This window comes from Carettochelys insculpta, chromosome 2 (genome assembly GCF_033958435.1).
Source record: "Carettochelys insculpta isolate YL-2023 chromosome 2, ASM3395843v1, whole genome shotgun sequence".
NCBI lineage: Eukaryota > Metazoa > Chordata > Testudines > Carettochelyidae > Carettochelys > Carettochelys insculpta.
The window spans coordinates 28,510,106-28,536,993 of record NC_134138.1 but is presented as its reverse complement, the minus strand read 5'-3'; the positions used below and the strand labels follow the sequence as shown (position 1 = coordinate 28,536,993).

At 42.5% G+C, this 26,888-nt stretch overlaps 1 protein-coding gene across 2 annotated transcripts in view; it reads right to left on the bottom strand.

Annotated features, from left to right (window-relative positions):
- The window catches only part of TAF2 (TATA-box binding protein associated factor 2), a 119,500-nt gene that overhangs the window by 63,252 nt on the left and 29,360 nt on the right, over positions 1–26,888 (bottom strand). For both annotated transcript variants that reach the window (XM_074986732.1, XM_074986734.1), the window contains 6 exons: positions 19,857–20,041; positions 19,031–19,144; positions 17,422–17,521; positions 13,432–13,517; positions 6,916–7,051; positions 5,523–5,677 (listed from right to left, as the gene is read on the bottom strand). In XM_074986732.1, the coding sequence (XP_074842833.1) occupies positions 5,523–5,677; positions 6,916–7,051; positions 13,432–13,517; positions 17,422–17,521; positions 19,031–19,144; positions 19,857–20,041 (776 nt within the window). The remainder of the gene's footprint in view (positions 1–5,522; positions 5,678–6,915; positions 7,052–13,431; positions 13,518–17,421; positions 17,522–19,030; positions 19,145–19,856; positions 20,042–26,888) is intronic.

The window sequence follows — 26,888 nt, the reverse complement described above, 5'->3', positions numbered from 1 at the left end:
TTAGGATTGGCACCGTGGGGCTGTACGTCATAACTTGTACCTGGGACTGGATGGTGCAGAAACGGGAATTGGGTAGGTATACTCTTGCTGTAATAGAGTCTATGCGTGCCCCTATGAATTCTATATCTTGCGTGGGCTCGGTCTTTGACTTTGTGAGGTTGATAACCAGGCCCAACGAGGTGAACGTGCTCGCAGTGACACGTATCATGCATAGGACCTCTGCTTTCGAGACCCCTTGCAGTAGGCAGTTGTCCAGATGTGGAAAAAATGAACACACCCTGTCTGTGCAGGCATGCTGATACCACCGCCAGGGTTTTGGTAAAAAAGCTGAGCGCTGAAGAGAGACCGAACGGAAGAACTCTGTATTGAAAATGCTCTTCGCCTACCTTGAAGCGAAGGAAATGTCTGCGTGCCGGGTGGATCGTTATATGAAAATAGGCGTCCTGTAAGTCAAGGGCTGCAAACCAATCTCCATCATCCAGTGCCGTAACTATGGAGGCAATTGTAGTCATCCTGAAGCGCTGTTTGCGCAAATACAGGTTGAGGGCCCATAAGTCCAAAATTGGCCTCCAGCCTCCTGTTTTCTTCTCTGTTAGGAAGTATCGCGAGTAGAACCCTTTCCCTTGGAATTGTTCCAGTACTCTCTCTACCGCCCCTATGAACATGAGATGGTTTACCTCCTGCTTCAGTCTGGTCTCATGGGAAAGGTTCGTGAGAGAGGAGTGGGTGGGAGGTTTCGGTGGCGGGAGTGATTGGAAGGGGATTGCGTAACCCGTGGCTATGATTTCCAGTACCCATTTGTCTGTCGTGATGTTTTGCCATTGGGAATAAAGTGGTTTGAGGCGATGATGGAACATGTGTTGAGAGTGGCATTGGGAGATGGTCTTCATATTGCAGTCCTCGACATACCCGTCGAACTTGCTGTCTTTGGGCTTGCCCCGAGGTTGCGCAACTTTGTTGGGGACGTCGCCTGGGGGCCTTGTACTGCTGCTGCTGTTGGTGGCGCCCATGGTCATAGCTTTGTTGATATCGTGCACGCTGCGGTTGATAGGCATAGCACCTTTCCTGGAGGTAGAACTTTTTCCTCCTGTATGGGGAGGTATATGTACCCAAGGTCCTAAGTGTGACCCTCGAGTCCTCGCTGGAGTGTAGGACTGAATCGGTTGATTCTGCAAATAGTTTTTGCTTATCAAATGGAAGGTCCATGATTTTTGTTTGTAGATCTCTGGGAATGCTGGACGTCTGGAGCCAGGATTCCCTGCGCATTACCACTGCTGTGGCCGTTGAGCGTGCCGCTGTGTCCACCATGTCCAGGGTGATTTGAACTCCTGTTCGCGAGGCTGCATAGCCCTCTTGAACAATCGCCTTTAGCACTGGTTTCTTATCCTCTGGGATGAAGTCCATAAGACGGGTCAGTCTGGAGTAATTGTCGAAATTGTGGTTTGACAGGTGTGCCGCATAGTTCGCCATTCTTAGTAATAAGGTAGAGGAGGAGTAGACCTTTTTGCCAAACAGGTCTAGTTTCCTCGCATTGTTGTCCAACCCTCCTGATTTATATTGGGGTGTCAGACTTATGTTGTGATGATTCGACCACCAAAGAATTTGGTTGTGGGTGACTAAACAGGAATTCCATTCCTTTGGCTGGAACAAAGTATTTCTTATCCGCCCTTTTAGTCGTAGGTGGGATGGAGGCTGGAATCTGCCATATATTGGTGGCTGATTCCATAATGGCTATTTTGGATGAAGCCAGTGGTCTCAGATTTTTCAGGAGTTTATGATGTTTCTCCTGCACCTCCACTATTCGAATGTCCTGTGTGAATGCTACTCTCTTGAACAGCTCCTGGAATTGCTTAAGGTCGTCCGAGGGAGAGATGTCCCCGGGGACCTCCGCCTCATCCGGAGAGGATGAGGAGGCGCCGCTGCGGTATACCTCCTCTAATTCTTCTGACCCTTGAGTTTGTTGGTATACCCGCTCTTTTGCAGGTTGTGAAGGAAGGTCCCGGGACTCTGGACCAACGTCTGTCCGGGGAAGCTGCGTTCCTCTCACAGAGCGGGATTGTATGAGGGGGTGTCGGCGGGGTGTGGGTGGGGATCTGCCACTGGATCTGGACCCCCGATGCCAGTGTTCAGTATGATAAGGGCAGCCATGACAACACGGGCAAGGGCCCGGAGATGGAGATCTGGACCACGATTGGGATGTGTACATATGGCGTCTGGAAGAGCGTGATCTCCGTGACGACATTGAAAACGGCAGAGATGATCTGTGATAGTATTCGTAAGGGCCCACGCAGGAAAATGGTGAAAGTTGTCTGAGCCATGGTAATGGTGGCTGAAGGAACGGGGAGGGAGGTCTGAAACAGGCTGTTGGAGTGGCTGTCTGGTGCAGCGTGTGTATTACGGGGGGGGATGGGGGGGGTTGGTGATAATGGCAGCGCAATGATGTCCGGAGCCAGATTGCAGTGCTGGGTTTTTGCCTTTGCCTTCCCCCCGACCCTGAGGAGCAGGCGTCGCCCCCTTCGGTGCCGGGGACCTCGGTGCCGCTGTCAGTGCCGCGCTCGGCGCCGCTGCACGCGGTGCCACACGGATAGCTTCCTCCGGCACCCTTTGGCCCCGTTCTGGGTGCCCCTCCACCAGTGCCGTTGGTGCCGCAAGGGGCAGTGCCACGTGAGTCTGCGCCGCCGGCTCCAGCACTTGCCGCATTGGCACCTGCAGCGCCCTCGGTGCCGACTGCTGATCAGTCGGAGGCCCAAGCGCAATACTATGTGCTGTTGTATCCCCGCTATGAGCAGCCAGGGGGTTAGGGCCCTGTGTTTCGCTTGTCCTGCTTGCTGGTGTTACCGGCAAGGATCGAGCTGGGGAGAGCTTCCTTTTCTTTTGCACTGAGGTGGTCAGGGAAGTCACCTTCCTCTTGTGCAATCCCGAGGGCCCCTCTTTCTGGGGCTTCTCCGGTGGTTTGGGTTGGAGGGCCTTATCAAATAGGATCATTTTTAGTCTGATTTCCCTGTCTTTCCCGGCATTGGCTGTAAGCCTAGCACAGTGAGAGCACTTCTGAGTAACGTGAGTCTCTCCAAGACAACGAATGCACTCACTATGCCCGTCTGAGGCAGGCATGGTCTCGCGGCATGACTCACATGGCATGACTCACGCGGCATGACTCTTAAAGCCCTGCGAAGACATCTCTGCCACGGCTTGTAAGTCTTTAATTGTTAATAGAGTTTTCATCGGCTAATGAAGTCTTTAACCAGATAACGTTCACGGCCTCCAGGGGTAGCAGACCGCCAAAGGCAGCCGCCTCCGTCCACTCTTCTCCCCTTTGTTCCTCCCTTCTCCTTCTTCTTCTTCTTTTTTTTTTTTTTGTATATAGCACAAATGGTTTGAACAGTCAGAACACAACTAACTACTAACTAATAACTATCAACAACAATCATCACAGTTTCTCTTTTTTTTTTTTTTGTCTCAGGTGTTGGAGCCGGAGCAAATTTCGTCTGCAGCCGCTGGCGGTTGAGAAGGAACTGGCAGGGACCGGATCGCGCACATTGCCGAGAGCGCGCGGGGGAGCGGCGCGCATCGGCGCATGCGCGACCCGATGGACACTGCTAGAAGTTTCCAACCTGCGGCGCCGGGGCAAGCCTGACACCTACGGTGGACCACCCACGGGGACCACTCGAAGAAGAAGAACAAGTTCTCTCCTTCCTCCTTATGACTCCCTTTTAGATACCTGAAAACCGCTATCATGTCTCCCCTCAATCCTCTCTTTTCCAAACTAAACAAGCCCAATTCTTTCAACCTTTTTTCATGAGCCACATTCTCTAGACCTTTCATCATTCTTGTCACTCTTTTCTGGACCCTCTCTAGTTCCTCCACATCTTTTTTGAACTGCGGTGTCCAGAACTGGACACAATACTCCAGCTGAGGCCTAACCAGCACAGAGCAGAGTGGAAGAATGACTTCTCGTGTCTTGTTCACAACATACCTGTTAATGCATCCCAGAATCATGTTTGCTTTTTTTGCAACAGCATCACACTGTTGACTCATATCTAGCTTGTGGTCCACTATAATTCCTAGATCCCTTTCTGCTATAGTTGTTCCTAGACAGTCTCTCCCCATTCTGTATGTGTGAAACTGATTGTTCCTTCCCAAGCGGAGCACTTTGCATTTGTCCTTATTAAACTTCATCCTGTTGTGGAATAGTAATCTTGCTTTCAGGTCTTTTTACATACTGCTATATAAAATATTACTTACAGCAAAAGTCAGAACAGAGCTGGGTCTACACAGTGCAGCTTTCCCAGCAGATCCATGCTAATGAGCAGCCTTGAAACTGCAAATAACTGCTCATTAGCATGGTCCCACAGCTCATTAGCATAGCCACGTGAGAACTTGGTCTCGGCAGAGTAGGGTACCAGCAGTAAAGAGGCATAAGAATCTGGTGAGAGAGGGGCTTTTTGCTGGCCGGGGCACGTCCACACGGCCTCTGTACTGCTGGCATCCCCCTCCACTGAGACTGAGCTCTCGCACAGCTATGCGAATGAACCATGGGACCATACTAATGAGTGGCCATTTGCAATTTCAAGGCTGCTCATTAGCATGGATCTGCCGGGAAAGCCACGCCGTGCAGACCCAGCCCAAATGAATACCTCCCAACTTATATGAAATTGAGTTTTCCCTAAGGAGGCAGTACAACTATATGGCATGTGTGATGCTCTCACAAACTGTATTTAAGCACTCTGGCTACCATCCCCAATCTGTAGAAGAGCTCTAAGAAACTCAAAAGTTTGTCCCTTCAACCAAGAAAAGTTGGTTCAATAAAGATATTATCTCGTCTATCCTGGTCTTTTGATTTTGCTGCAGCCATATAATATTCATTTAAAATAGGAATGAAATAGATAAAACCATTTATGTTCAAATTTCTGTTAGTATGAGGGAACACACTGATCAGAAAAACCACTGTTCCCAGATTAACATCCTGGGGATCTGAAACACCAATGAACATTACTATAATCAGCAAGTTTATAACACTAATACTACATATCCCAAGTTATTTATTGCTAGTGTGTTTTCAGCTATCAATCTGCCACACCAGGTTACTAATGCCACAGTGATTTACTGGAAATCTTACCATGAAAGGCACCAGACTATAGCGTTTTTCATGTCAGACTTTAGCATATTCCTATGGGCAGTGTCCCTTGGATCTCTGTAGTATACTTTGGCCTTTATTTCTACCAGAGTACTTCTGCTTCTTTCATAATAATTTCACTAGTAAAATTGACAAACACTGCAACTTCTTCCAGTCTTGCAATGAAAAGAGCACCCCAAATAATAATAAAAAAGAAGCCCGCATATTGTAAGTCACTATGAAAGCAATCAATAGGTAGTTTGTGACTATTTTTAATACAAATACATTTGTTTCCAACTTTTTAAAATTTAAAGATTTCATATCTTCCTGCACATTCTTTTAATAGTGCCAATGAAAAGCTACATTTCTTCTCCACTTTAACAATCCAGAACTTGAATGAAAAGGATACACCCACTGCTTTATTAAAGGCTGGATGTCTTTGCCAGAGACGTTAGAAATGGATTTCAAAAATCCAGATGTGGAAACCAGCATCTGACTCCACATGTGAGACTGGAACTTCTGAGAGGAGGCAGTGCTGGCCAGACTCAACAGTTTGTTGAAAACCTAACGTGACAGAAAAATTCATTTTTACATGTTTTGAATATTTAATTATGTGATTATTTTATCTTGACTGAATTCAGGAAACACTGATATCTACTGGTTCATTCTGAAACACTGACCTTAAAAAAAAAATCCTTTTAATATAAAGAGGGGGATTTCAGGAATTAATTAGCTTGTTGCTATCTGATGTTGCAGTTTGAGACATGTGCCACCAGTGGCAAGCAAAAGGATTTCAAGGAGTACATGGCAGAAACTAAATGATTAAAAATCAGGAGATAAGCACTGGGATGGCATAGAGAGGTGGTATGCCAATAAGGCTGGTACAAAAATGTTTTAAGCTTGGGAAACACCATGATGTTGGAATCTGCATACAGAGAGCAAACACAATGGGATAAAAACAAGGCTGCCTGGAAGAGGTTAGAATCCGAATTCAAACAGCAGCAGTACCAACATTATCTTAGGCATGGTCGATACTAGGAAAATAAGTCAATTTCAGATATGCAATTCTAGCTACAGTAATTGCATAGGTAGAATCGACGTATCAGAAATTAACTTGCCCGACTGTCCTCACTCAGAAAGGTCAACGGGAGCTTTTTTCGCATCAACCTCCCTTAATCCTGGCAATAGCAAGGAGTATAGGGGTCAACGGCCGACCACAGACAGATTGATTTTGTGTGTCTTTACCACATGAGCAAAATCAAACTCTGTAAATCAACCCTGATTGGGTCGATCTTCCTGGAAGGATAGATGCGCCCTAACTGACAAAAAAGGAAAAGGGAAAAAAGGAAGCTACACACTATGTCACCCTTTCTTATTTTGCTTATAACTCATTATCAAGCATATTTTAACAAACAGTTTTCTAATAAATGCATATGAAGTTGAATGCAGAAATCTATTATGCAGCTATAACCATTTCTAAAGCACAGGACTATAAATGCTTTGAGAGCTTGCAGTTGAGGTTAATTACCATCAAGAGCAATCATTTTCTTTTACACAAATGTGATAATATGTATGAAAAAGTGACAATTCAGCACCTTTATTACTGGTTGTATTCGTGAAGGAGATAGTCAAACTTCACATCTTAACTGAATTTACCTGTACTATGAGTACGTTTTATCTTTACGTTACTAACAGGCAAGAAAAAATGAAACCCCATGATTTTAAAAAAGTCATTTTCAGAACATGATTGCATTTAAGATAAAAAAGCTGAATATGCCTCATATAAGCATTTAAATACCTACTTGCAGCATGAACTCCATACTGATCCTGTTTTCTATCAATCTCATAACAAGATGGGCTTTACACTGGAACATAGTGTAATATTCCCAAGACAATGTGTGAGGGTGTTTTATAGAAAAATGTAGATGTGATGCAGGGCTGAAAAATTAAATCAAAACAGTTTAATGTATTTTCCGTTCTGAATTTGATGGTAAAAAGTCCACAACAGTTATCAGTTGACAAGATGATTGCAGTGTATATTCATATTGTTTCTATTCATTTAATAAGACAATTGGCTAATTGGAGAGAGAGGTTATGTATATTACACAGAGCAGTGCAGAGAATAAAATGAGAGAAAACTAAAGTTTGAACAGTAACAGGGCTGCCAATGGCGGGTAGAGTAAAGAGAACATTTGCCTAGGAGCTGAGGCAACTTAAAAGGGCCTGTGGCTCTTGACCACTGCTGTCCTCATAGCTGTGGCTGGGAGCTCCTTGCCACTTTTAAATCGTGGCAATTTAAATCACAGCAGGATGGGGCACTCAGGACCACCAAAACGGAGCAAAAAAAGGGGGAGCTTCCCTGAGCTCCTTAAATTCACCATCAAAGCTCTGGGTGACAGGCTGGGCAGAACACAATGCCCCACTGCTTTCAGGGGTCTGCAGCCACCCTTCACCTTGCCCAGAGGCTTGGCATGTCTGTCAGCAGCCCTGAATAACAACACTGCAAACATAAATTTGTGTAGCAATAAAACAGTGTGGAAAGGGTATGGGTGATCAGACTACTGAGGATTTTGAGTCCTCCCCTGCATTTAAAAGCAATTTGACTGCAATTACTATATATTTAAACAAAGATTTATTTGGACAGTATAAATTGATTGTTCTATAAATAATAACTTTGTTGACCTACTGTAGATATTACTAATTATTTCAGTTTCATTTGAAAGCCAATTTCTGCAGTAAGGCTGCTCATAATGGTAAAATGGCTAGAAAAAGGATTTGTGTGTAAATCACAGCATCTAAAGACTATTTCTCTTTTCCTGAATTTCACCATGCAGCAGTACCTCCCTTATCCTATACACTGCTTCAGGTAGATTTTACTGTCAAAAATAGCTAAAATGAACATGAGCAAACTATTTATTAACAACAGGCTTAATTCAAACTTTTAAATTCCAACTTGACGTGACACCCAGCTGGTTTCAATGATGTTATTATATTGATATTAGTGCTACCTAAATGAACATTTGGCCAAATGAAAGTGAATTCTTATATTGTGTCCATTTTTCTGCCTTTATTTTTAGGCTGAAAAGTTTGTTTGTTCAAATGCACAAGATCCAAATTAAAAATGTTCACGTAACGCAAGTTTCAATATGCTTCAAGGAGAATACAATTTTATGCTACTTTAATAAAATGAAAAAGATTGTTTGCAAGACTTGTTGTACAGCACCACATGCAACAGGATCCTGGTCCATGGTTATAGCTCCGCAGCACTGGAGTAGTTTAAATAAATTAAAAATAGCAATAATGTAACCCTTTTAAACTATATAAAATAAACTAATCAAAAGCATAGCAAAACCTAAAATCCACTTTCAGTAAGTAGGCACACTGGCATCTCACATACAAGATACATCATGTGTCCCAAAAGAAGGGAGGGCAGTAATTAACATTTTCAAATTCACTTGTTTTTAAGCTGCTCTCAGACAGACTTCCGATTTTCAGGGGATGTTTTGGCTAGAGCATTTTATTAGTCAACCTCACTGCTACTGCACTCGAAGACAAGAAGGAATTAGGGTTGCCAAGTGATTAAAAAATAAAAATCAATCTGCAACACAAACACAGAAGACACATTCAGCACATGTAGCAACACAAACACGCAGCCACACATGGTGTATAGCAGTACAAACACATACAGAATACACACATACAGTGTGTAACAATGCAGATACATATACACTCATAGGGCTTGTCTAGACTAGCCCTCTCCTTCGAAGGGGGCATGTAAAAGAGCCTGCTTGATGAATAGCAATGAGGTGCTGTGCTGTATATGCAGCACGTCATTAGCCTAATTCCTGACATGCAAACTTTCAAGTTGCTAACTTCAAAGTGCTGGCAAGCAGTATAGCCAGGGGCACTTTCAAGTACATAGTGTATAGCAACACAGACTCACACAGACACACACACACACACACATATATAGCAACACAGATACATGGGGCCAGACCACTGAGGCCAGGGCCCAGGAGCCAGCCTTGGTGGCAAGCAGCAGCCAGAGGGCCAGGGAGCCATGGCTGGAGGGCCAATAGGGGATGGCCAGAGACAGGAGCATTAATCTCCCTTCATCCAGCAAAGTCCCTTGGGACTACCAACAGATATAGACCACCCTATGAGAAAGTGACTTGGGCAGTGTTAGAGTTCTACGCAGTGGATAGCAGACTGATACAGTTGCTGAAGGATATCAACGACAATGCAGAGGCAGCAGTGAAAATGGGCAGCAAGTTGGGAAGTTGGTTTAGAATGAATACAAGTACGAGACAAGGAGATCAGATATCGTCAAGTATCTTCATTATGCACTTAGAGAGAGCAATGGACAAGATCAAAAAAGAGGCTGAAGGGATATCAGTGCTCAGGGTTAGAATTAACAACTTGAGGTTTGCAGATAATATAATTATCATTAATGAAGATGAAGAGATGCTACCAAGAATGGTGCAGGTGCTAAACCAGGAAGGGAAGCAGTATGGACTGATCATGCACATTGATAAAACCAAAACAATGGTATTTGGAAATAAGGAAATAGGAAGGAAGGTCAGTGTAGATGGAACCGAACTAGAAAACGTAGAGAAATTCACGTATCTGGGGAGCAACACAACGTATGATCTAGACTGTAAGAAGGAAATAGCAACTGAATAATGAAAGCAAGAATGGGTTTGAAGGGGATGGGTAATATCTGGAAAAGCAAATGATTAGCTTAAAAACAAAGCTGAGTGTCTTGAAAATGTGTGTATTCAGCAGCATGTTGTACAGATGTGAGACATGGGTGATAATGAAAGATTCAAAGAGAAGGGTATTGGCATTTGAGAGGAGTTGTGATCTTGAGATTAGGATGGATGCAGAAGGTCAGCAACACGAAATAATACAGGAAAATACAGCTGAAAGAGAACCTACTGCAGAAGGTTTTACAATGGAAGTTACAGCTCTTTGGGCATAGTTGTAGAATGAACAACGAATGAAAAATCAAGACCCTGGTATTTGGCATAATGGACAGATCGAATAGGAAAGGCAGACCTCACATAGAATGGGTAGAGAATTCTCCCCACAGAGAATGCATATTCAGTGCCTCATTAGCATGCTAGCAACGTGCTACAGGAATAAGGGGATTTCAAAGTTCCCGGGGTCCTTTTGAAAAGGATCCTCGTCTGGACGAGCTACGTGGCAGAGAAACGTGGCAATTTCAAAGAGCCGCAGTCGCTGGCATGCTAACGAAGTGCTGAATATGCATTTCAGGGCCTCATTAGTAATCTTCGAAATGGCCATTTGCATGGCCACTTCAAATATTTGTGTTAGTGTAGACACAGCCAGATTGTTCAAGTTAGTAATGAAGAGACTCCCAGTTATGCAGGCAGGGACGCCCTATGAATTTTGCAGCACTCAGACAAAAGTAGGCACCTATCAATGATACAAGAATTTCAACACACTCGAAGTTTACATGGTGAAGATGCCAGAAAGAAAAAAATGCTTTTGGGTTGAAACAGCCCTAATTATTGTCTCATAAGAACAAATTACTAAACTTTATTTTAACCTGAAAATATTGAGAGACATAGACTTAATATTGTCATCTGTAATTTCTGTTAAATAAGAGTTTGTTAAATTTCTGCTTATCAAGAATGCTCTGTGAAATTTAGTATTATAATCGCTACAGAGAATAGAGAGGAAAAAAGTTAGCCATCACATAAACTGAAATCTGAAAAGGAAGCTTAATATTTGGCTCACAGATTGTGGTCAGGGCAGCAGATAACTTGTTTTTAGTTTTTAAGCTACGTAACCAACTTTAAATTACTGTTTTGACTGACAGTAAAAATCTTTACTCTGAATTTATAAACATGCAAACTAACTGTTCCTTTATATAATTTAGGGATAGATTAGATTTTGTACTAATTTCATGACATAACTCCAATCCTACACTGACGTTAACTTATTTGATTGGATACTTACAAAATTTTATTTTAGTTTAATAGCTCAGCTTTGGTGATTTTTTTAAACATTTTAGTTTAAAAATTTAATAAAATGTGTACAATTGATACCAAGTCATATTTATTTTTAACAAGTAACAGGGGTCCATATTTTTGAGGACCTGGGAGGAAAAACAGCAGGTTAACCTTAAAGCCTGACCAGCTCCTCTAACAAATATGCAGTGTCTTCACATACTTAGCTATGTAATGTAAACCTGCTAGCCCTTTTTGTAATTTCTTTTTATTTTCCTTACCCCAACAAACTCTGAGACTGAATGAACTGACTTACATTTTGTGGGAGCTAAGCACTGCATAATGAGCAAGCCCACAATCAAAGACTGTTTAAGAAGAGCCAAAATTTGGAGGATGTGAATAGAGAGTGATCCATTTAATTTATAGGCAGCTTCACTTTGAAAGAGGCATTCTTATCGCTGTAAACTACATTGTTTCCCGTCTCTCTTGGAGTGCTTCAATTTTTGGGATTTAAAGAAAACCATGGGAATCCGTAGCTAGCAATACTTGTGTTTTGCTTCCTGTGAATTCAGTGTGTTTGCAAAAGACAAGATTTTCTGGAAAATAAATGTAAGATGACTGAAAAATAACTATGGAAACTGTATTCTGGCCATATTCCAAATGGCTGTTGTGGAGAACATTAGTGTTAAAACCTAATTTTTCTTCATTAGGATTGCTTGAGAATGAAGAGAGTTATCTAGTTAGCTCCTCCACCCGGGAATACCAAGGTCTCCTTGAGAACTGTGTATCTAATTAGTTTTTCCCATTTCCCTGACATTTTAGTAAGTTTCATAGAATGATAATATGCTTAACTACCAAAGGCTCATCATCATACTGATCCACTGGAATATAAAATACAAACGTACAGTTTTGCTCTAAATGCAAATAGAAATACAATTGGAGTCAATGTGTTTAACTATTTAGTATTTCTTGACTATGGAGCCTACTTCCTATTCATATTTAGATAGCTACATATGTTTTAATTATTGAATTAAAATTGAAGAGCTTAGTAACACTGGTTTAATTTATATCTAAGGTGTAAAATGACCTTATAGTCTATTGAAGGACATTATACATAATATATTGTGATTTTCTGCAAGAAACATCATTTTTATACAGGTGGTGTCCATTTAATTCCTAAAGAGGGGTCCACATTAGAAGTATGGGGAATATAAAGCAATTTGTTCACTTTTAAAAAATTTAATATATTTTTCCTGTGGCTTTCCCCAGCACCACTCATCTGCAGTCAGTTTCTCTGAAGTTGAAGAATATATTATTGTTAAAATTTTATCTGCCAACAAAAACAAAAAACAAAACAAAACAAAACCTCAAACACTAAATCAAGTCACAGTACAGCACACCCCATTTAGTTTAACAAGGTATCCGCCAGGCCAGGAAGCTTAAAAAGCAACATACCAGCCATGCCTTATTTTCCAGAGATGTGTGCAGCATGGCCATCACGCTATTTTGCCTGTTTTGCTATATATGAAAGAGCATGGCAGTGAATTAAAGTAAAACCCAACACACAAGCTGATTCTGTGACTGTAAAGAGCATTCTGTTGCTGAGGATTCACCTAGGTGGGAAACTGGTTGTTAGTTACATTTGAGGGCTCATTCTGAAAGCTCTTCCTTTCTCTCCCCCTTTTTAAATGTTAATCTATTTTTTTCTTTCATTTTTTACAATTGCTAAATGTGTATTCTGAGGCAATGACTCCTTATTTTAAAGCATAACAAAATCTGGATGTGCATACACTCAAAAGTAGAAAAGCATTGCTGCAGAAGCCACAACCTGTCCACTTTTCTCAATGGCCCTTAGCAGCTGGTCAATTTTTAAGTCACTTTTTTCTAATTAAGAGGACAACAGCTCAACATCAAAAGAGTGAAGGTAATATGAAGCGGCATCAGAAACAAGGGAGCAAAGAAAAATAAATTCAACCACCAGCTCCACCATTAATGTTAAAAACAAATCTAAAAAATGACAAAAATAATTGTAAAAATAGCAAGAATTAAGTTTATAACTCCATTTCCCTCTCATGACCTTGTAATGAAAAGTGGTTTTCACAGCAAAATTAAAACATTCAATAAAAATAACTGTCCTAATGTTTTTAAAATTAGAGATTCATGAAACAAAAGTGATAAACACATGCCCTAGGCAGCTAAATGTATGCCTTCAGCACCTTAATGCATGCCTGAAGCAGCTGAAGTCTTTCAGCCTTTGGCCTTGGGCCTCACAACACACAAAGCATATATTAATGGCCTCATAAAAACACACCCTACAATGACTTATAGTTTAAACAAACATACTTGTCTTTCTCTTTTCCTCCTCCAAATATTGGATGCAGTAGAACTCCGCCAGTCTTCAGTTCATATACTACTATTTGGTCTAGCTCCTAAAAAGTACAAGTGTGTATATATTGTTAAGCAGAAGAGGCTAATTAGTAGGCTTTCTACTTTTCTAAAGTGGCCATTTCTTGATCTTAGTGATTAGACACAAACAATAATAAGTTAAATGTATTTGAAATAATTTTATTAATTCTGAGCTAAAAATATTTACAGGATTACAGTGAAGAACAGATGTCTCTCCTCCAGGTAAATAGAAATAAAACAGTGGAACTGAATAACACAGCTAAAGATTGTTAATTTGATCGCATAATAGAGGAATTTTACTATTCACTTTGCTGTAGTATAAACTTCCTCTGATCCCCTGATTAGTAAAAGCAAGGGACTTCACCAGTATCTGGGACTTAGAGGTAATTTTGTTTCCAAGGCAGCTTTGCATTTCCACTAATAATCATCTACCATCTGTCACTACTATTAGCACTGGGAACATAGGAACTGTCAAACTGGACCAGTTCATCCAGCTCTGCATAACGTCTCTGAAAGTGCATGGTACCAGCTACCTCAAAAGAGATATCAGAAAACTGGAATTAACACCGTCATAGAAATGTTCTTTGTATTCCCATTTAGATGTTCTTGTCTTATTCCCTAAGGCCCAAAGGGTTCATAAACATTTCAAAAATTCTTTAACTTGTACAGCAAAATATACATGCATAATAATAGCACACAACTGCAGAACTCTTTGTAAACATGACTACTGAGACAGCATGCTGAAAGAGAAAGTGTGTTAAGCATGGCTAAATGAGTTACACGAGAAGTAATTCCTTCTCAGTGACTTCAAAAATGTAACTATTTAGGCTAGTCTCACCATATGCAGCAGTTACTGCCTAACCAAGGCCTAATTTTTCTACCTGTGAAGATGGTCAGGAAGTTTTGAGGAAACATGGTTAGAACATTCAGTCCATAACAAATCTTAAATGGCCACCTTCATTCAGCTTAGCACCCCATAAAAATATTGGAGATATACATATCTCATAGAGCTGGAAGGGACCTTCAGAAGTCATTGAGTCCAGTCCTCTGACCTCTCAGTGTGACCTATCACTATCCCTGACAGATTTTTTTTTTTTAAATCTCTTTATCCCAGGTCCCTAAATGACCCCCTCAAGGACTGAGCTCACAACCTTGAGTTTAGCAGGCCAATACTGGAACCACTGAGCTATCCCTCCCCACAAAGTCACATGGTTCAGCTTCTATATTCTGTGAAGTCAAAACTACCAGTTGGATCACTGTGGGATTACAGAGGTAGCCCACAATATCAAGCCAATGACATTTTTACTGTAAAGTGCACTTTCAGATGTTGGTTTTATATTATTTCAGACCTCTTAGGAAATAAAAACACAAAATCAAAGAAGTTTAATCAAATGTATTTTATAGCCTAAGAGCTAGATTCACAAAAGGATTTAAGCACCTGATTGTTACTTTAGACACCTGAATTCCAGAACTAGGATCCAATGGGATTCACAGAACTACTACTCAGCTGTTGAACCCTGTCATCTCCTAAACTCAATCAGCACTCAAGTTTTAGTAGTGAAAGTTTCTTTAGTGTTTCAACCTCTGTGTTCTGCAGCTGCACTCTCGGGCTGCATCTACCCTAGCAAGCTTTTTCAAAAAAGCCAGGCTCTTTCGAAACATCCCACAGAGTGTCTACACACAAAATGTGTTCTTTCAATATTAAATCAGAAGAACACAGCACTTTTTCCAGCAGCCCTCTTCCTCTCCCAGATAAGGAAGAGTGTCTCTTTCCAAAAGATTCTCTCTGAAAATAAAAAAAGGATGTAGATGCCCCAGGGACCCTTTTTTAAAAAGAACAGTCCTCATGGTACTGGATTTTTCAATCCCTGGCCATTCTTTTGAAAGAGCAGGAGCTATGTGGATGCTCTCTATCGAAAAAGTGTATCAGTTTTTTTGGTCTGCTTTTTTTGTGTGTAGATGCGCACTTTCAGAAGTGATCTGCCAGAAGAACTTCTTTCAAAGGATCACTGTAGTGTAGATGTAGCCCAAGTTCCACTGCAATAAATGAACCAAGACAGGAACTCCTCTGTTTCACTTGCCTGCTTAGTTTGATCTAGCAGGCAGGCTCAGATCTCTCCTACCAGATCAGGGATCAGAATGAAAGAGTCATTGGGAGCAAGAGAGAAATGTTAGAGCACTGGTGAGAGGTAGGACATCCACAGTTCAGTCCACTTTATTTACCTGTGCCCAGTGGAATAATTTAAACAGGAAATATTCCCTAGTCCACTGATTAGGGAATTCACCTGAGATGCAATAGATCCCTGCTTAAAGCCTTTCTCCCCCTCAGGCAAAGGAGGAACTTGAATCAGGATTTCCTGCATCCCAGATTAGTACCCCAGCCACTGGGTTCCAATGAGAAGGAAGGCCCTTGTCAAACCAAGCCCTCCCACCTCTGCTTCTTGAAAAAACAGTGTAGATGCCTAATGCCAAAAGGGTTTACTCAGAGGAAGGTGACTCCTTCCAGTCTGGATTTAGACACCTAACCCCATGAAATACACCCCACCTTGGCATCATTCATTGGCTACTTTAGGCAGGGAGCTGCTTAGTGTGGGATATTTATGAATCCTACTTTTAGAGTCTCCCTTTCTTCATTCATTGTATAGGAAGCCTGAATGAGTAATTCTAGCTTTGTGAATCCCAGTTAGGTCACCTCCATAATTCAAGGTGAGATCCAATGGTAGCTCAGTCACCACGGAAAGATGAAGCAAATTCAAGTAATGTATCTGAGTTCCAATATTAATATCTCAGGTTTAAAAATCACTTTTTTCTCTTCTCTCTTGTCACTGGGGGAAGGACCCAACAAAGCAGAAGAAATTGACTTTAAAAGGGAACCAATATCACTGAGCACAAAGTAAACAGATTTCAAAAAATGTTTTGTTTCCAGATTTCTTCTATTAGGTTTTTTAACAACAGGAGATGTGTGTTCTGTCAACAGCATGATTCAAATTTATAGTATCTTTTTAAATTGTAATGCCAAACTGTATTGTTTGGTTTCTACTTTACTTTATAAAAAAGCAGTCCAGCAGCACTTTAAAGACTAACAAAATAATTTATTAGGTGATGAGCTTTTGTGGGAAAGACCCACTTCTTACGATCATAGCCATACCAGAACAGACTCATTAGTTATGGCAAAGAGAACCAAAAATAGAAATCAAGATTGACAAATCAGAAAAATATTATCAAAGTGAGCAAATCAGAGAGTAGGGGGCAGAAAGGGGGGAGGCAAGAATTAGATAAAGCCAAGCATGCATAAGAGCCCCTATAAGGACCTAGAAAATTCCCATCCTGGTTCAAACCACGTGTTAATATGTCAAATTTGAATATAAAGGAGTTCAGCAGCCTCTCTTTCCAAACCATTGTGAAACCTCCTCTTCAGTAAGACTCAAACTTTCAGGTCATTAACAGAATGGCCCACTCCATTAAAGGGCTGACTGACAGGTTTGTGAATCAGAAGTGTTTTTATGTCTCTTTTATGCCCATTAATTAATTAAATAATTAATGGTTTGAACTGGGATGGGAATTTTCTAGGTCCTTATAGGGGCTTTTATGCATGCTTGGCTTTATCTAATTCTTGCCTCCCTGCCCGCCCCCCCCGCCCTTCTATCCCTCTACTCTCTGATTTGCCAACCTTGATTACTATTTTTGGTTCTCTGTGCAATAAATATTGAGTCTGTTCTGGTATGGCTATGATCTAAAGAAGTTGGTCTGTCCCAGGAAAGCTCATCACCTAATAAATTATTTTGTTAGTATTTAAAGTGCTACTGAACTGCTTTTTTGCTTTGGTAGTATATAGACTAGCACAGCTCTCTCTCTGTTACTACCTTACATTATCTTTATATTAAAAAATGTGTGTTTTACAAGGACAAACCTCTTTTATTTCATTACCTTCTTAATCCAGTGGCGATATTCATTGACACCAAAGGTTTTTTTCATCCAAAGACCATAAATATAGCCAGAGATTCCCTTCAGCACCCATTCATCTGACCTGCAGTCAGAACAAAAACACACCCCACAATGAATTCCACCTTCTTGACTTGCAGTGTATTTTAAACTAGCAAAGGGCAACTCATGTTTTGTGAATGAACATGTTTCAGCACATTATATAACTCAAGTCTAACTCAATAGGAATCTGATCAGCTGTGAAGCAACTTATGTGACTTTGAACCTGGATAGGATTCATGAAACTAAACAGCCAGTTAAAACTATTAATTTATTTTACAACACAAACACAGATTAAAATATATTAAAAAAAATTAGCTGAAACAGTAACAGTAAAGAATATTAGAATGCTTCCTAAAGTTTTAAAATCAATGTGAGTCTACACAGTCTTAATTGCTTGAAAGCTATCTTAATGCGATAGACAAGATTTAGATCAGGGCTTCTGCCCCCTTCTGTATCCCTACTCCATGTAATCTAAATATTCTGCACCAGCACTTCAGCATCCATACCCCTTCTTCAATCCTACACCCCCACCTGGACCCTTCCTCCAGATCACAACCCCCCACCCCCAGACACTATACCTGCTTCCGACAACCCTCCTCCAGGTCAGAATCCTTTCCTGCACCCACACCCTCTCCCAGACCCTGCATCCCAATTCCCTGCCCCAGGTCACAACCCAAACCCCTGCCTCCTGCACCAGGTCACAATCCCCTCCCAGACCCTTCACCCGCCCTACACTCACTGTCTGCTGGAGGAGAGGGAATGAAGCAGCACGTGGGGCATGGGTAGAGGCAGTATGTGCACTGGTTGCCTCTGGTAAGGAAACTTCAGTCATCAGATTTTCATGGAATATGTACAAACATTTTTTATTGACTACAGGCTGAACCTCTCTAGTCCAGTACACTCTGGTGCTGTAATATCCATGCCCTGGCATGACTTTAGGTATCAGGATGTCTATTTATCATGGCTGTGGCTAAGCTTCCCCGGGTCCCACTTCACTGTTTACAATCCATGGGCCCCAGTTTGTTTACAACCACCAATCCTGTCTCTCAGTGTTCTGTACTGTTATTTAACACTAACTTACCCCTAAATGTCTTCTAAAAGCCCAGTAAGTGCTGGAACTGCTGGCAATGCTGCTAGACAATATTGACCTTCAGTGGTTTGGCAAATTCTCTGGTTTGACACCAGTCAGATCCCAAGGAGAGGATCAACCTATATTACCAATTAACCTCTAATGTCAGATTCTGATCTCCTAAGATGTAGCTCTTTCTCACACTTCGCCTTACCTTTTTTGATAATTACCCCATGTACATTAGGCTATATAATTTTCAGTAATTAGCACCTGGTTGGAACAATGTCTTTAATTTCTCTTCCAGCAGGAAACCAAAAGATTTCTCTTGCATTCTTATTCACTCTATTCTCAGTGAACTAATGATGTGTATTATTTCTTTGAAGCACACTTTCATCTACCATTAGGGTAAAACACAACATGCAATTTATACTTCCAAAATATCCTATTACCATTTTGCATACAATTCTGTTTTATGCTACTTACCAGGACATTCTGGATATAAAACAACCAAAAAACTGCTGAGCCAGAGCCTGAGCTAAGCATCTCCTTGTCAGAGGGGTCTCATCTATAATCATTGCACTGTGTAGGAGGTTTGTGCTAAACCAAAACAAAAAAGAAAATAAGCATAATCTGAAAGAGAAGGAAATCCAATCAAAACATAGTATCAGATATGATACTTTAATTTAGGACTCTTGTCGTTTTGCCGTGTACAACTTAATTTCTCTATTTCTAATTCTAAATAAGTTAATGACAGACCTTTTAAATAACCTGAAGATCTCGAGCTGTTTTCACACACATACAATGGTTCCTATCTCAGATACCGAACTAATGCTAGTTTGCTTTTTTATTTTTTTACCCAGGGAAACTCTACAGATCGAAGGCAACTGAAGAGCTGCAACAATTTGTCAAAGTTCTGTAAGAAGCTGTAATTTATTTAACACAACCTTAAATATTTTTGAGAGATGACAATTCTGATTACGGAAAACAAAATGCAGCCTTACAAATATTGGGTTTTCCTATTTTAAATATTCATGTCTTTCTTAAAAAGTAGGAGACTAGACATGTTAAAAGACAGCAGTGTGGACAAAGGCCAACATTTTCAAATATGGGAGTCTTAAGTCAGTTTATGAAGTTACTGTAAGCTCTGGATAGTCCATACCTCTGAAAGTAAACTCCTGAAGTGCTTAGCTTCAAGGCACCTAACTTGGAAAATTTTGGCCCTAATTTTCTCATCACCAGCAAAGAGATGTTGTCTGAGGGTGTTCTCTCAGTACAGATTTTTAGACAGATGATTGCTACATATACTAACCTAAAAATACTCATGGAAGCATAAGCAGCTACTTCAACATATGCTTCATCTACAAAAACAGTCTTGAAACAGGAGTAAGGGTAGCGACAGGTAAGAATCTCCTCATAGAATTCAAAGACCTCATGAAGGTATGACGTGGTATGTTTGAGCAATGGGAGAAGCTGTGGTAAACAAAAATGTGTCACCTAAAAAACAAAATTAATGTAATGAGAAATTAACAATATTTAAATCTATAAATAGTAAACTGTAATATTATATAACATTTAAAACAAAATCAAATGAAAAACAATATTCTCCTAAGAGGCTGCTGAAATGTAACATCTTCACCACTTTTACAGTTGTCATCACAAATATCACGGAAGAAAAGGACAGCGTGAGGTTCATCTTAAATGTGAGAACATCAACAAAAAATAACTTATTCAATAGGCACTGCATAATTAGTGAACTTACACAGTTCTGCAGTAGTAAACTTTCAAAGTTAGCCCCATTCACCAGTGTGCACTGCAGGTCAACACACACAGACTGTTTTTGACCAGATTAGGAAGCACTGCAAAGGACATTTATCTACTGATGTCTACACTCGGGAATAAAGTTGCATTTTTAACACTATATTTTATGAAGTCGAGGGCGAGTGTCCGGACCAGCTCAGAAAGTCAGTTTAGCGGGCCCCACATGGTTGGCTGAATCTGACTGTGATAGCAGTGTACTGTATTGTGGGCATGTATCCCACAGATCCTGCAGCCCCATTGCATTTTGGGATTTTGTGCCAATGTTTTCTGGGAAAAAAGTTGCCACATGTGGTTCTGGGTTTCTGATGTCATCATCCCAGAACGTATTTTCCTCACTTTCCTTTTCCAGCTGTTGAAAATGGCATTTTCACACACTTCTTGTCTTGACTGCCAACTGCCATTACAGGCACTAACTTGGATCTCGATACTCTTCAAAGTTTGGTGCAGTGTTTTGTGCTCAGTTCCCAAACTGCAGTATCTTCAAAACAGAATGCCCAGGCAGAATGAGCTCACTGTTTCCGCGGGGGGCAGGGGGGCACTGACAGACATGAATCTCTGAAGAGAAGAACCGCATAGTTTCTGGCAGCACTGGAGTCACTGTACAGCGTGCAGTGCAGGTTCTGGAGCTGCAAAACCAACAGAGACTGGTGGGATCGCATGGTTTTTGCGATCATGGACCAAACAGCAGTGATCGGATAATTTCTGCATGCACAAGGCCACTTTCAAAGAACTCTGTGAATGGTTGTCTCCCACCCTGAAGCACAGCAATACCAGAATGAGACCTGCTTTGACAATTGAGAAGCGCATGGCAATTGCTCTTTGGAAATTTGCAACGTCAGACAACTACCGGTCAGTGGGTAATCAACAAGGAGTGGGAAAATCTATGGTGGGTGCTGTTGTCATAGAGGTAGCCAAGGTGATCAACTTGCTTCTCCTGTGGAAGACAGTGACTCTGGAGAATGTGCAGGAGATAGCAGATGGATTTACTGCCATGGGGTTCCCTAACTTTGGTGGGGACATAGGTGGAATGCACATCCCCATCAAGGCACCAGACCACCAGGCCTCAAAGTACATTAACTACAAGGGGTACTTTTCTATGGGTGTGGCAGGCTTTGGTGGATCACAAGGGTCATTTCACCGATATCATTGTGGGGTGGTTGGGAAGGGTGCATAATGCATGAATCTTTAGGAATTATGGTCAGTTTAGAAGGCTTCACAGTGATACGCCCTTCCCAGAGCAGAAAATTAACACTAAATGTGTGGAAATGCCCGTAGTGATTTGGGTGACCCTGCTTACCCATCGTTCCCTTGGTTCATGAAACTGTACACAGGTGCCCTGGACTCCAGTAAGGAGTACTTCAACTACAGGATGAGCAGGTGTAGAATGGTAGAATGTGCCTTTGGCCATTTAAAAGCCAGGTTTAGGTGACTTCTGACCCACTTAGACCTCACTGAAGAAAACATTATCCTTGTCATTGGGGCCTGCTGTATTCTTCATAACATTTGTGAGACAAGTGGGCGGGGGGGGTGGGGGGGAGTTTCATGTCTGCACTGGGGACTGAGGCAGAGATCCTGGAAAGAAATTATCAGCAACTGACCCCAAGGGAAAACAGAAAAGCCCAGAAAGAGGCACTGAAAATCAGGGATACCTTGGAAACCCAGTTTGTGAATGAGTGTGAAGGGCATTAACTGGCATCATCCCTCTCCACCATGCTGTTTCCTTGCCCTTCCTGAAACCCTGCCATCAACCATGAGACAACAACCCACCCAACCCGAAAGCATGTTAAACAATAAAACAAAACTCTTTTCACAATAAAGAATGTTTTTATTTAGGGGGGCACTAATAGAAGAGTGAGGGGTACAGGGAAAAAAGGATAATAATGCCATAGTTAGTCATAGTTAGCCTTCTGGTGGGTGTTGATTTTGTGAGACTATGAACCACGCCTTTCCATGGCCTTCCCCCACTTCTTCTGTGTTGCTGGGGAGAGGAGGGTGCCAAATGTGAGGAGGGATGAGGTATGGAAGAAGAGAGCATCAACTGGACATAAGCTTCAGAGCCAGGAGCAAGAGAGTGAGCTGATGGGGTTAAGGGGGGGTCGTAAGTGATGGGGCCTGTAGTGGCTGCAGGATACAGGGACAGGAGCTAAGGAGTGGACTGACTGGGTTAAGGGTTAACAGTCTAACATGGTGGTGCCTGGAGTGGCTGATTGTAACTTCTCTATCAGCGAATTAGTTAATTCTGTCTGCTTGCCTATAAAGGACATGAATGAGTCATGCATTCATTCTTCAGAGTCCATCATTTTTTTTTCTCCAGTCACAAAGCTCAGGTTTTCTTCTCTGCTACTACATAAACATAATTTTCCAAAAATTCATTCCAGGTCTTCTTCTTCCTCCCCATCGGACACAGCCTCTTATCTGCTGAACTGGGTCCTCTGTCTTTTTTCAGGTTCGTTAGCTGATAAAACAAATTTAGAAATATTAATGTCACTAGTAATAGTAATATTTTTATCTTTACTCAGAACAATGACCATTAGTGACAGAAAGAATGGCTGCCTGTCTCTATGGAAAGACATATTGCAACTGCAAGGTCACTCTGGTTACTCTTAAGACTAAAGAATGCATGATTCCAAGCAGAATGATTTCAGCTCTTCCACAGCAGAGGTTTACCCTCACCACTGTGGTAAACTATCCTTGGTTCACAGGAAAAACAAATTCTTAAAGCAATGCTGGGGACTGAGGGAGAGGGGTAACTAGCGGTGTCCCCCAAGGGTCAGTCCTAGGACCAATCCTGTTCAATTTATTCATAAATGATCTGGAGAAGGGGGTGAGCAGTGAGGTGTCAAAGTTTGCAGATGACATTAAACTCTTCAAGATAGACAACACAAAGGCAAATGGTGAAGAAATTCAAAAAGATCTCATCAAACTAAGTGATTGGGCAACAAAATGGCAAATGAAATTTAATGTGAATAAGTGTGAGGTAATGCACATTGGAAAAAATAACCCCAACTAAACTTACAATATGATGGGGGCTAATTTAGCTATAACTAATCAGGAAAGAGATCTTGGAGTTATCATGGATAGTTCCTTGAAAATATCCACGCAGCATGCAGAGGCATTCAAAAAGGGAAATAGGATGTTAGGTATTATTAAAAAAGGGAGCGAAAATAAGATAAGGAGTATCTTACTGCCCCATATAAATCTATGGTATGCCCATATCTTGAATACTGTGTACAGATGTGGTCTCCTCACCTAAAAAAAGATATCCTGGCACTGGAAAAGGTTCAGAAAAGGGCAACTAAAATGATTAGGGGCTTGGAACAGGTCCCATATGAGGAGAGGCTAAAAAGATTGGGTCTTTTCATTTAGAAAAGAGGAGACTGAGAGGGGACATGATAGAGGTATATAAAATTATGACAGGTGTGGAGAGGGTGAATAAAGAGACATTATTTACTTGTGCCCATAATACAAGAACTAGAGGACACCAAATGAAATTAATGGGCAGCAGGTTTAAAACTAATAAGAGAAAGTTGTTCTTCACTCAGCGCATAGTTAACCTGTGGAACTCCTTGCCAAAGGAGACTGTGAAGGCTAGGACAATAACAGAATTTAAGAAAGAGCAAGATATATTCATGGAGGTTAGGATGATTAAAGGCTATTAGCCAAGGATAGGAATGGTGTTCCTGGCCTCTGATTGTCAAAGGCTGGAGATGGATGGCAGGAGACAAATCACTTGATCATCGTCCTCGGTCCACCCCCTCTGGGGCATCTGGCACTGGCCGCTGTTGGCAGACAGGCTACTGGGCTGGGTGGACCTTTGCTCTGACCCAGTATGGCCGTTCTTATGAGGGGGAGGGAGGCAAGGGGTGGCGTGGCATGTCCAAGGGATGCCAGCCCATGGAGGCTGCGTTGCAGCATTCCTAAAGCACACCATCCTGGGAGGCAATAGGGGTTGCCTTGAGCATATGCTACTTCAAGCAGCGCTTCGAATTTAAAGCGGCTGCTCCAGGAGTTAAAAAATCATTAGAAGTCACTGGCGGCTCACACAAGAACCACGGGAGGATTCTATCGCCCGCTGGACCTGAATGCAGGGGGGCTGGCATATGTGCTGTCACCTGCTGGCCTGGGTGGGGTGATGGGGTCTACCTGGACAGCATGTGGCTGAGAGCAGCATCTGGATTTTAAATTCTATATCAGCTGTGCTAGGAGTTAAAAAATCATGAAAAGCCACTGGGGGCATGCACATGAACCATGGGAGGATCCCATTGACTGCTGGTTCTGAAGGGAGGTGGGCTGCCCTGTGTGCAATCGCACACATGCCTTGGATTTTAAAGTGTCTGCACCAGGAGATGCATGAGTTTTGCTCTCTATTGGGTAGGCGCCAGGCAAAAAAATCATTGGTGACTCACGAAACTTCCCATGCCTTTTAGGTGGCCAAACTAGACATCAGCCTCATCACACTAACAAAAAGGGATAAGGAAAGATTGGATTGCTCTTTCTGTCCAGCTACCATGTTGGCAAATTTGCAAGAATGCTCTGTGATGCTATGTTTCCAGATCACTTATTGGTGGCTTGGCACAGTAAGGTATCTCACTGTGGAGGCAGGAATAAGTCAGATCTCCCCTAAAATCTCATGGGGAGAATCCACAAGTGCTTGTTTTGGACCTTCAGCTTTTTGTCTAAACAGAATCTGTGCTCCATCCTGGGCATATTATCAAGCTGTTCTAAGGGAAAAGGGCATAGACACCCCACAGCTGCACCATACAGTAAACCCTCGAGTTACGCGAAGGTTCTGTTACACACACCCTTGCATAACCTGAATTTTGTGTAAGTGGGGGTTCAGCTTTTTCCCTGGCAGAATATATGCTCTGCAGCTGGGGAAGCAGCAGAAAGGTAAGTCCTCGGGTGGAGGGGCAGTTGGGCAGGGTTAAGCCTGGTGGTTGGTGGGGGCCATGGGAAGCAGGTGGCGGGGCGGGGGGGGGGGCGCTAAGCGTGGGGTGGGTTAGGGCTGCAGGGGGGCAAGGAGCAGAGTTGAGCCAGAGCTGTGCACAGGGCTGGTGAGCTGGAGCCCTGCTCAGGTGGTGAGCCAGGCTGCACGCAGGGGGTTTGAACTGGAGCCACATGTGATGGGTGGTGAGCCAGAACCAGGTGTGGGGGTGGAGGGTGAGCTGGAGCCATGCGTGGGTGGTGAGCTGGCAGGGGGGTTGAACCAGGGCCGGGGAGGTTAAGCTGGAGTCATGCCTGAAGGGTGGTGAGCTAGAGCCAGAGGCAGGGGTGGGGGGTGAGCAGGAGCTATTCAAGGGTGGTGAGCGGATCTGGGGGGAGGTTGAACCAGGGCCAGAGGGGAGCAAGTTAAGCACAACTGGAAATCGCACATTTCCAGGGTTTGCTGTAGGAATCAGAGGTCAGCTGTGTAAGAGACAGGTTGCGTCCTCTGAGACCTTACTGTACTATTATCAGTAGAAAAAAAGCACACTTACCCAAAGTGCCCTCTCCAGGATCCGGATTGGCCTCTGAAGCCACCTCCTGAGTTAAGGGGACGGCATTCACGGGCTCCAGCTCGATAAAAAGCTCCTGGCTTTCAGGGTCTAATTCTATGCTGGAATGGACCCCACTGTCATCTACCTCTTCCTCATGAGCACGTGCTTCAGCATACTCCCCACGAACACAGGAGTCAATGTTACTTTTGGGAGAAGAGGTTGTATCTGTGCCCAGAATAGAGTGATGCTCATTGTATTATTGGCATTTCTGGGGAAATGCCACAGACCAACCGCTGTCTGTCTTGCATTTCTGGTAGTTCTGCCTCAGCTCCTTGATCTTCATGTGGCACTGCTAAGTGTCCCTGCTGTACCTTTTCTCCATCATGCCTTGCAACATTTTTGCACAAATAACAGCTTTCCTTTTGCTTGATTTGTGCTGAATGAAAATAGCTTCTTCGCCCCGCCACACCGAAAAGTGGTCCAAGATCTCCTGATGGCTCCATGCCAGCACCCTTTTGCGATCCTGGGAACTCAAGACAACAAGGGGTGCTGCAGAGATGTGATCCACACCTCTGCTCCCCACACTGGCCAGAGAGGAAAGGAGATCTAATCAAAATTCCCAGGCTGATGGACACTGCTTCCTGTCACCTACTTCTGGCTCACCTGGAGAGCAGCGGGGTTGGAGGGGTGACCAGAAAGGACACCTCGTGGGACACTGTGATACGATTTAAAGGCTAATAAAAACAGTTCTAATAACATTGCCATCTCCACTTGTATAGTTGGACTTTACAAACTTGACTTCTCAAGTTACTTCATGGGGAAGTCAGCATTATAAAAGCTGACCTTAGAGGCCCTTAAAACTGACCTTGTAAGCGCAGGGGTGTAGATGGATAGTTTATAAATATCTAACTTACACTGGGTCTACACTTGCCCCAAACTTCAAAGGGGGCATGTTAATCAGGGCAATGGGAGATTACTAATGAAGTGCTGCGGTGACTACGCAGCACTTCATTAGGCTAATTCTGCCCTGCAGCAACTTCAAAGTG